General features: G+C 38.7%; 1 protein-coding gene across 1 annotated transcript in view; it reads left to right on the top strand.

Moving 5' to 3' along the window:
* The window catches only part of GNB5 (G protein subunit beta 5), a 47740-nt gene that overhangs the window by 24387 nt on the left and 11342 nt on the right, over positions 1 to 12011 (top strand). Inside the window, exons 5-7 of the mRNA XM_069098064.1 lie at positions 1745 to 1877; positions 6653 to 6796; positions 9262 to 9353. Of these exons, the coding sequence (XP_068954165.1) occupies positions 1745 to 1877; positions 6653 to 6796; positions 9262 to 9353 (369 nt within the window). The remainder of the gene's footprint in view (positions 1 to 1744; positions 1878 to 6652; positions 6797 to 9261; positions 9354 to 12011) is intronic.

Below are 12011 nucleotides of genomic sequence, written 5' to 3'. Positions count from 1 at the left end.
GTATACACACAACAACTAGACAGTATTTTTAATGGAGGGCTGCATTAGCAAATCAAACAGACACTGATAGAATGCCCCAAATTCCATAAGGTTGAGGCTTTCCAGGGTTCTAGTAGTGAAAACCGTTGTTGAGCATTGGGAGGCAAGTTCACTAACTGGGGTTAGTCTCTAAATCATTGGAAGTTGATTCTACTCTAATTTTTTTAATATAATTAATACAGTGCCTCATATACACATTATCATCAATAACTATTCACTCTGGGTAAATGTAAACTTATCTATCATATAATTTTCAAGTTTTGAGATAAAAAAAAAGGCACATGCTTTTTCAGTGTGACATTTGCCACAATCAGAATGTTCTAGGTCAGAGATTCTTAACCATTTTTGTGTCATGGCCCCTTTGGCAAAGTTTGATGAAGTCTATGGACCCTTCCTCAGAATGATGTTTTTAAATGCCTAAAACAAAATATATAGTTATCAAAGAAGCCAATTATATTGAAATAAAATTATTAACATATTTTTTAATTCACAGACCCTAGGTCTAGATCCCCTGAACTAGGGTAGTCTATGCCCCCCAAAACAACCCAAGAAGCTATACCCCGATCCTTTCCCACCCCAGCTAGCTTATACCTTGATTTCTTCTGGGTTTCATTTTTTGGCCTAATTAAAAGATTAAGATGTCTGTATGTGTTTGTAGAAAGTACCAGGGGTAAGGGGTAGGGGTTTCAATAATTGTCTAAAACAAAATCTAGTTCCCAAGGTGGAGGACTCCAGGATGGGCTGATTAGTTCTGGATTTTCAAGGGACTATAGGACTTTTGTCATAATAATGACAGGATGATGTTGATTGTGATGTATCCTGTGGTCATTCGGTATACTCCAGCAGATACCAAAAGGCTTTATAATCTTTTTCTTATTGATGTCTTTTTATTTACTTTTAGTTTACAACATTCATTTCCGCAATCTCTTAAGTTTCACATTTTCTCCCCCTCCCTCTCCTCCCCCTCCCCCCATAGCGGCATGTAATCAAATACAAATTCTACAAATACCTTCACATTGAATGTTAGTCATGTTGTAAAGGATTATAACCAACAGGCTGAACAATGAAAAAGAAAGGATCAAAACAAAACAAAACACAAATGAGAGAGAGCAAATGGTTTGCTTCAATCTGTAGACTCTGTAGTTCTTCGTCTGGATGTGGATATCCCTTTCCATCACGGGTCTTTTGTTGTCTTCTAACCTTGTATTGCAGAGAGGAGTCCAGTCTATCAAAGTGAGTCGTCATACATACAATGTGTCTGTAACTGTGTATGAAGTTCTCCTGGTTCTGCTCTCCTCACTCAATTGCTTTATAATCTTAAACACAAAGTTCCAAATGAAATACTGAACGAGTACCAATTTATAACACTTTAACAGTGTTTTTTTAAGCATGGAAAATATCCTGTGGATCTTTTTTTCTTTATACAGTGCCCAAGTGCATTGCTTCATCTTCTACAAGAGTCAACCACTAAAGTCAATTTGCATTTTCCATAAACATTAACGTGTTATGTATATATTGCTACTGCCCTCCTTTCTATATCTGAATACACAGTACTCCAAATGCCTACAACATAAAGTTGACAATATGCATTTCAGAAACAGGTGAACAAAAAAGATTTCAAAGACTCATTTAAGCTTTCCCATCTTCCCGACTCTTCTCCCCTACGTAGTATCAACATTTGAAATTTCTTTGTTTTCCATATTAGTGGCTTGGACAATAAATGTTCTGTGTACCCCCTGACTTTTGACAAAAATGAAAATATGGCTGCCAAAAAGAAGTCTGTCGCAATGCATACCAACTACCTTTCAGCCTGCAGCTTCACCAACTCGGATATGCAGGTAACCAATCACACAACTATCAGAGATTTGCCATTGCTTAACCTTGTAAGCATCACCCATGCAGGATAGCAGGAGATGCAGAGAAGGGGACTACACAGGTGGTCCTCATTGAATGGCAAATATGTAGGGATTCTTTCATGTATGGACTGAACCACATGGCTGCTGAGATCCCTTCCAACTCTCAAATTCTGTGGTTCTGTGTGGTCTGACAAAGTTTTCTCCTGGTGCAGAAATTCACAGAAGCTGAGGTGTGGGAATTTAGTTTTTTCTTTAAATTTTGATGATTGCATTTTGTATTATTAGTATTCTTTGTAATACTGTGTATTTTGTTTTTTTGTATTTAAAACATGACTCTGACTAAGACTAGACTCAGCACTAGACTCTGCCAAAGAGTCCCCTAACACCAAAAAATCAAAAGCTCAAGAACCCCTATTCTAAAGGAATTTCTATTCTCTTTTGATTGTCTTCATTACTTCAAGAATCAATGAACTCACTGAACTGGATTTTCTTTCAGCTGATGTATTTTGCTACTCTTCCATGCCTGAAATGGTTTTTTAAGAATTTCTGTTAGCCAGTTCCAAATGACTCATGATGAAACAAGCAATAGGTGGAGAAAGGGAAGAGGAGGAAAGAAGAGAATTTGGGATTGAAAACAAAAACAAAATAAAATTGAATTTAAAAAAAATTTGAACACTCAAAAGAAAAAGAGTTGCTGTGACTTCCCCCCTCCCCAAAATTCATCACAATTTAACCTGCAGACAACTATGTACAAACAAAATATATAGATATATGAGAGATTGGAGGTTGTTTGTCCTTTGTTCTTGAAAAGGACCATGACATCAGGGAGGTAATGCCATGACCTGCAAGTCAATTGGATTTAAATAAGGAAGAGCAGTGCAAAGTCACCAGCCTCCCTTTCTCCTCTAGAACCATCTGGATCCATTGGCAAAATAAAGATCAGTAAGACCATAAATGACCCTGGATGCAGGATAATCTCAGAGGAAAGGCACTAAGATTAAAGAGAATTGCAAAGGCTTCTTAAAAAGGTGAGATGGTAGCTGGGACTTGAAGGAAGTAAAACAGGAGGTAAAACTAGGAAAGGAGAGCATTTCAGGCATGGGGATAGTCAATGAGAAGGCAGAGAGATGGAATGTTGTATCTGAGAAACAGCAAAGGAGGCCAGTATCACAGGCTCATAGAAAATTCTCACTTTAAGATAAAACATTAACACAAATTTGATAAAATCAGTGACCCAAAGCAAAATACAGATTTACTGTCATCTTTCGAATGAGGAAAACCTCCTACCTATAACACCCACAATGGGTTACAATATTTTTGGATGAAAGGAAAGAGCAGTGTATAAAGTTAAGGACCCAAATAATTTAATCTCTCCTTGCTTAGCAGCATTGACTACTAATCAGTAGATTCTAATAGTACTGAGTGTTCTTTTGTGCAAAATGTTTGTTGGTTGGCTTGTGTGGTAACCTGAGAAACCCGTTTTTGGTTAAGCCTGTCAAAGTGTGAACCTTGTTGGATTTTAGCTGGTTTAATATATATTTAGAGGAGTTGGCACTATAGCTAGCACCAATAATGGGGAAAAAAGGGAAGATGACACATGACTGCTGAGTACCATAAGTTAAGGGAAGGGGTGCTGACCCATTGGGTAAACTTGTGACTTAGTTCCTGAGTATTGGATTCAGTTAAGTAAATTTCCATAGAAAACTATAGTAGCACAGAATTTCAGAGTTGAGAGGGTCCTCAGAATTTGTCTAATCCAACTGGTACCTGAACAAGAAATCCTACTGCTACACCCTAGTGAATATTCATGAAGCCTTTGCTTAAAGACTTTCCATGAGAGGTAGCTCACTATACCTCTTAAGACAGTTCATTCCACTTAGGGACAATTCTAATTATTGCACTTTTTTTGTTAATGTTGAGCCTAATCTGTGAATCAGAAGGACCAGGACCTACATTTGGGATTGGTTATGCTAACAGGAATCATAAAACCTGAGCAAAAGAATTCTCCTTTGAAAATCTACTTATAGTTGAAAACACCAAGTGTTCACCTGTCCATTACTACGGCTACAATAAAAAGGAAGAGATAAATTTCCAAAGGAAAAGAGAACACATTGTGTTGGGTGACCTTTTAAAAGGGCTTGTTGACTATTCCAAGAAGTTTTAATTTTATGGAAATAACCCAATTTTCCACATATTTGGAAGCAGGAATAGGAAATGAGTATTTAAATAAACATGGGCAGCATGGTAAAACTGGAAAGAGCAATGAATTTGGAATCAAAGCACCCAGGTTCAGATCCTAATAAGTGATTACCTCTGTGACTCTGGAAGTTACCTAATCTCTCTACATTTTGGTTTCCTTAGGAAGGATATCCCAAAAGTCATGATTCAGCTTCATGCTTTAGTACCTTAAAAGTCTTTTGAGAACACCTCATATATGCTTCATATACTCACACTTCACATACATACACACATATTAAATACCTACTGTGTGTATGCAAAGTATTGCTACACATTAGAGGAGAAAAAGAAAATTAAATGTCACAACATCCAATCAGTGGAAATACATCAAACTCTCGTTTCCTCCTCTGTAAAATGGTCCCCAAGGTCCCTGACAGATATAAATCTATCAACCTAAATTAGATGGAAAAAATAGATCATAGAAGAAAACATTCTTACCAAAACTGAAAATAGAATTCAACTTTAGTAATTTAATTAAGTTTCTATTTCTTTCATCAGCCCCAAGCCATTTAACCAGAATTTTATAGACCTCTGGGGGCAAGTCTAGACTAGAGTGAGTCATTTGGAATTGAATCCAGACCTAACTTTTTTGGAGTAGTTTTCAAGCTCTGGAGCCAGTCTGAGGTTTGGAAATACGGTCATGTGCTACTTAGAAAACTTTTAGTTCTATTTTCTGAAACTGCCAAACCTAATGAACTATTATGATGCCTGGCTGACCTGGGTTGGCTCTCATGGGCTCCAGAGTAACTGCTAACAGTAGTTTCTCTTCTTTGTGCCCTTTTCAGGTTGCATTTACCAGGTGCCTAGTACTCTGGTAATGGCTTGGGCAGAAGAGGAAAGGAAAGGAACAATAATCTCTCTTTCCTTACAAAAAGGAAGAAGAATGAGATCCCTTATTTAACATGCTGACTGTGAATATGTGTTTGTGTTTGTGTGGTATAGTGTAATGTGAAAACTACTCATGAAAAATTAAACTGATTTCAAAGTAAAATTTAACTTTTGAAGTTAGAGATAAATGATGTCTACTTTATAGTTATTATAATAATAACTGATAAACTGATCATTTCAGAGTTTTCAAAGTGCTTTATGCATATCATCTCCTTTGAGCTTCATAATAATAATTCCATGAGATAGGTAGTACAGATATTATTATCCCCATTTTACAGATGAAGAAAACTGAGTGCCTAGGTTAAGTGAATTGCTTATGATCATACAGCTAATGAATGTCCAGGGAAATTTGAACCCAAGTCCTCCTGACTCCAAGTTAAACACCATTTTGATCATTTCTGTAGCAAATTTTGAGTGTGCTCTCGAGATTGTTGTAGAAATGTTGGTGGGGGGTGGGGGTGGAGGGAGAGTTATCCATTGGTTAGGATGTTAAAAGAGATGTCCTGTGAAGGCCCTTCCAACTCTAGGATTCATTCCATGGCATATAGGGTGAATGCTAAATGTCATGTGTGATTACGTTCTAATATTTCTATTCTTTTCATTTTCTCTTGTCAATAGAATGCTTGTTGTTCCATTCACTTGCTTCCCAGCCATAGAGAGTATGATGTCTGTTCCCAAGAGTCTCCAGTTGTCTAATACTGTTGGGAGCTTATGGAGGGTTTTATTCAGTTCTGTCCATAGCTGTTGTCATTTGAGATCATATTGTGTTGTGTGGTTTGTCCTTTGTTCTGGAAGAGAACCATTATCAGGAAGAGGTTGTCATGAGTTGCAAGTGAATTAGATTTAAGTGAGTGAGGTCTGTGCAAGGTCACCAGCCTCATTTTCTCCTCCAGAGCCATCTTTGTTCCATGGCCTGATATAGATCAGGACAATTGGAGATGGCCCTGATCAAATAGAACTCGTAGATGGACTCTGATGAAAAACCTAGCTGTAGCAAACCCTCTCCCAGACATGAAGTCCCACTTCATTCACCAGTCTCTCTAGCCCCTTTTCCCCATCCACTTGGGGTAAAAGCAGCCAAGCTACTGCTTCAACTTCTGTCAGATTGTTGACAAAGCAATAGCAGACAAAGGCAGTGTCCTTCATGGGCATGGTGAACTTGGGGCTACAGCCCAAGCAGCCCTTGTACAGCTTGGGAGCCCAGAAAAGGAGCCAATAAGTTCTTCCTCAAGTTCAGGAAATCTAAGGATCTAGTAGTCTCCAGATAGTTCTGATGCAACAAATTATCTGGAATGAGCCAGGATTTTGGAAACTCCAAAGCAGGATTTTAGGATCACAGATCAAGAGCTGGTAAGGACCTTAGGAGCCATTTAGTCCAACGCTGTCCTTTTACAGATGAAGAAACTAGGCCCAAAAAGGTGATTTGACTTACCCAATGTCCCATAAATAGTGTGAGAGATGGGATTTGAACCTGAGTACCACAATTCCAAATTCATTGGGGGTTTTTTCTCCTCTGTACCATACTGTTTTTAAGAACCAACTTTTCTTGTTCGTACCTCAAACATTTTATTTATCACTAATAATAATTTATTTTAGTCATAACAATATTTTTGTCCTTTTTTGTTGAGCAGATCTTGACTGCAAGTGGGGATGGGACCTGTGCCCTGTGGGATGTGGAGAGTGGGCAGCTTCTCCAGAGCTTTCATGGACATGGAGCTGATGTTCTCTGCCTGGATTTGGCACCTTCAGAAACAGGAAATACTTTTGTATCTGGGGTAAGATAAATGGATACCTGTCTCCAGGGAATGTAAACATTAAATAAGGGCCACAGGAACATTTTTCATAAGGGAACACCTGGCTGACCAGGGTCTTGCTATCCTGATAAGGGACTCTCACCTGAGTTAGGTGAGAAAAAAATTCAAAGATTCTGGGCAAAAGATTGAGAGTAAGGTTACCAGACCCACCTTCTCATGTTCTTATAGTATTTTGTTACCAACACTGTAATCTACTGTTTTAGTGAACATTACCCAGTAAAAAGGCTATGAGTTTGGGAGCCATTCCCTACAATCCCTTCTTTCTTAGATTTTAGGGGACCTTACAGTTTTTCTGGAATGGTTCCATAGTTAAGATATATCCCATGGATGAAGGCAAAAATCTTAGTGGGCAATTTTTTTTCTTAAAGAAAAAACTAATCCAGTGAATAGAGCCCCGGCTCTGGAGTCAGGAAGACCTGAGTTCAAATCTGGACTCAGACACTTAACACTTACTAACCATGTGACCTTGGGAAAGTCACTTAACCCCAATTGCCCTGCCTTCCCCCTCCAAAAAGCAACAAAAGAAAAAGCTAATCACAGCAGAGCATCAGTATGTAACTAAAGATCCCTTTCTGAGGATCAAGAGAACAAAGAGTACATTACTGAGCTGTGTGATATGAACAACACCCAAGGACCTGTAAAAACACCAAGAAGTTGGAGGGTTCATCAAGGGTCATAGTATAATAGACAGAGAGGGAGTGTAGTAGTAGTAAGTTCATTTGGGGAGATAACATGGTATAGTAAAAGAAAGGGGGAATTTGGAAATGAGAGAACCTAATTCTAGACTCTGCTCAGCCGCTAACTATTTGAAGACAACTTTTCTGGATCTCAGGTTCCTCAGCTACAAAATGAAGTAATTGAAAAAGGGAGGAAAACATGAAATAATACATTTACTGTATTTGCAGAAGGAGATGACTTTTTTTGTTAGGCAACTAAGAACAATTAGGAACAAGTTATGTTTACATTAATCTTCTATAAAAGAAAAAAACAGTTTGGGAAGAAATTAAGGCAAATATGACAGATAATATCTTGGTCTCTAAATTAAAGGAATTTTAAAAAATTTATAAAGGTCAAATTCTGATACTTTCAGAACTCTTATGATTTGAAAAATGCATCTCCATATCGTGGAAACAAATTGGCATTAAAACCAAGGCAAGAGTTTCCTAACACCAGAGGTCTAGAAATAGTAAGGAACTTGAAAGCTACATGATTAAAAGGGAAAAAAGAGAGACCTTATTGGATTAAGCAGTAACTTTTCTAACTAATCATCTTCGAATTGCTTTAGCAGTGAGACAAAACAATCAATTTGATGGACTTTTTTTTCTCCATTCAGTCGTCTTATCTTGGAGAGACAGTCTTTTCTTATGGTTATCATATACCCTTTTATAAATCTGTTAAGTAATAGTACTTCAGAAATCTGTGGGTACTCCCAACAACACAAGCCCCAATCCCTCTCTAGCTTGGTAGACCATCTTATTTGATACTACTTAGAACCAGACATGAGTGGGGGCAGGAGGAGGGAATATGTGACTGGAACAGTTCTTGGACCCTTGATTGCCTTTACCTTACCTTTTTGGCTGTAGGAAGGAGAGAGAGAGGGGGAGGAAAAGATTCAAAGAGGAGAAGAAAGAGGTAGGAAGGATTCTCTGCAATGGTTTCTAGCTACTCTGAAAAGGGAAAATAGAATTAAAGCCACTAATAGAATGATCCAAATGCCTCTTCTCTCCTATACCTCGAAGCCTATACCACAAGCTCTGCTCTCTTTAAAAAAAGAAAAACTCAGACATATTCTTTGCCCCACAAAGCTTATTTAATTAAAAATTATTGCTTTGTATAAAATTTGTACAGAAAAGGGACTGGACCTATGATTTCATTAGAATAAGGACTCCCTATACCCATTCAGATTAGCACCTTCTCTGAAACTTAGTCTTAGAGATTTGCCTAGATCACTGAAATTTTAAGCAATTCAACGAGATTCACACAGCCAGTATGGATCAGAGGAAGGTCTGGAATCCAAATCTTCCTAGCATCAAGACTAGCTCTTTATCCACTAGTTCAGGAAGTTGGTACATTTTAATGAAGAAATATGAGATACTTAGGTAGTCTTCCCTAAAGTGATATCAAGTCATATTCCATAATCATATTGCATGTTAAAGTTTACAAAGCATTTTTCTCAGAACAGCCTCGTAAAATAGAAAGTTCCACAATTATTATGTTCACTTAACAAATAAGGGAATTGAGACTCAGAGAGGATGTGCCCAGGACGTGGGAATAAGAATTAGTCAAGCTGGCATTTGAACACACATCTTCTGATTCTATGCCCATTGGTCTTATGATGCATAATGCCTGCATTTTATTTCTATTCCCTTCCTTTTATCCCTATTGTCCTTTTATACATATAACTCAGAACAACTTTTTTTTTTTAGGGATGTGACAAAAAAGCTATGGTTTGGGACATGCGTTCTGGCCAATGCATCCAGTCATTTGAAACACATGAATCTGATATCAACAGTGTCAGGTTAGTAAATTACTATATGAATTGCATCTACATTACATTTCTCTACTCTTTGTTCAGAATATGGATAATTTGAAACTTAAAGGGCAATGGGAGATAATATCCACAAGACCTCGAAGGGAAGATGTTCTTCCCAAAAATAAGCTTGTGTTATGAGTGTGCCCCTTAAATTGTGTTTATGTGAGACAGGATTATTTTTTTAAAAATACAACAAGCAGAAGAGTAGGTACTGGATAATGAAAATAACCCATTAACTCTCTGAATTCCTTTTTGTTTCTTTGCAAGACATTGATATTTGGGGAGGGAGCAAATAGAGGCACAGAAAACGATGATGATGATGCTGCTGCTGATGATGATGTTAGCACTTACATAGCACCATAAAGTTTGCAAAGCACTTTACAAATACTATCTCATTTTATCCTTACGATAACACTGGGAGGTAGGTGAAATTATTGTCCCTATTTTAGGTGCCATTATTATGCCATTTTACAAATGGGGAATCTGAAGCAGATAGAGGTTGAGACTTGCCCAGAGTCACACAATAAGTATTTGGGGATGAATTTGAACTCAGGTCTTCCTGATTCCAGATCCAGTGCTCTATCCACTGTACCATCTAGCTGTCATAATAATACCATCCAGCATAAGTGGTGGGATAGGTTAGTAAGAGTATGTATGCTATTAGGGGTTAGAGAGAATGGACAATGTGTAGATAGGTGAGAGAAGGTGGACTCTGAAGGAGAAGGAATTGGTAGATCATTATTCCAGGAGAAGAGATCAGTAAGCCTGCTTTCATTGCTCTGTAGTGACAAGGTGGTTAGTTGACCCAATTTTCTGTTGTTCAACTGATTATCTCGAACCATATTACCTGTTCAGAGAGTAGATGAGTAGGGGAAATACAGGGAATGGTTAGTGACACAACTATAGAATGCTAGTGTATTAAATTCACATTTCTTGCATCCCAACTTTAGGTAATAGGACTTGTTTTTAACCAAACATGCCAAAACTTATACATTAAAGTACATGTTGTCCTCTCCAGAGGAGTCCCCAGGACTATTCATACACTTATTCCATTGGGGCTCCCATATTTGAAACACTACTTGGAAGGGGGAGGGGAGAGATGGAAGGGGGAGAGCTTGCATTCTTTTCTATATCCTCAGGTGAATTTGATTTTTTTAAGTGGACACAAATTATTCAAGCCTTATAAAATGAGGGAACAAGCTGGGAGATACTGGTTTTGGTCAAGTCAAGATGTGACTACAAAGTAATGGACCTGATTTGACCTGTAAATTGCCTCTAAAGGTAATTTCAATGAAGCAATCCCAGACAAAGATGTTTTGAACAAAGGCAATATCATTAGAATAAGTATATAGTCTCCCAATGTGAGTACTGTGAAAGACAAAACTCGTTTGGATATTTAAAAATTCTGGTATTCCATTCTATCAGCTTCCTTTGGAAAATAGATTCATTTTGTGTGTGTGTATACAACTTGCATATATTTTTTTCATTAGAGCTTTCTTCCTGTAGTAACTCTCATTTAGAGAAGTGGTATGACAGTATACTGGGCAAAAATAAACAAATGAACAAAAAACTCGTACCCAGTTAACTTGACAGCATGGTGCTGCAATAGCACCATGAACCTAGTCGTGTTTACTAAGATTCAGTGACATTACCCCAACAACACACTTCTGGTTGACGTAAAAGTTATATTGCATCCCAAACACTTCAGGATCTCCAGGGATTCTGGCCAACCCTAGAGCCTCACCTGTTGCCCTGCCTTCTGATGAGTACAGTTTCAGGCTGGTTCATTAGAACATAAGAAATTATATCTGGGGCCCTTGAGGGATTCTGGGAAGATGGCAGAGTAGGTCAGAAAATTCCAGGCTCTCCAGATTTCCTCCATAAACAAGATGAAATAGCATCTCAAGGTGAACATCGAGCAGCAAAAATAAACAAGAGTTGGGGCAGAGCAGTGGTCCAGCTGGGACAATTGGAGAAGATTCAAGGAAAGACCTCAGGGTCAGAGGTTCAGCCTGAGTGAAGTGCAAACACCTCCAGACCATCTCCACAGAAACAACAAACAACAAACCCTGGGGACAGTTGGGTTGGGAGGTAGCTTAAGCCTCAGCCACAGGAATTCTCACCTCACAGACCCCTCACAGTGTGGAGGGTCAGACATCTGAGCAGAGAAAGATGGAAGGACCCTCTGCTGCCAAGGGATGCCAGGCCTAGCTGTGCTGCCAAGCCACAATCCATCCTGGGCTGCGGCTAAAGGTGAGAAGGAATTAGCACACACCAGGTGAGAGCAGAAGCAGTGGGGCCAGGATGCTGCTGGCTGTGGGCACTTACAGGAGAGCTGAGTTTCTCATTTTGGTTCCAGTCCAAAGGACAGAACTGAAAATTACAGCCACTGGAGGGTCCTCAGGGAGCAAGAACATTTCCACTATAGTGTGGTTGAGGGCCCTAGCTGTGACTTGGAGAGGGAAAGGAGTGCTGAGGTTAGGACCAGGACAATGTTCAGAAAATAACAGTAAAAAGGACCTGAGGCCAGAGGCACCATCCACAGTACCCCTAGATTAGAGGTGATTATAATAACAAGTTGCTAAAAAGGAAGGAAGGAAGGAAGGAAGGAAGGAAGGAAGGAAGGAAGGAAGGAAGGAAGGA

The sequence above is a fragment of the Petaurus breviceps genome, unplaced genomic scaffold (genome assembly GCF_028583685.1).
Source record: "Petaurus breviceps papuanus isolate PSGF00001 unplaced genomic scaffold, PetGlider_PUasm1.0 37, whole genome shotgun sequence".
In the NCBI taxonomy this organism is placed as follows: domain Eukaryota; kingdom Metazoa; phylum Chordata; class Mammalia; order Diprotodontia; family Petauridae; genus Petaurus; species Petaurus breviceps.
The sequence above is the reverse complement of the archived record's forward strand: the minus strand, read 5'-3'. Positions and strand labels throughout refer to the sequence as shown.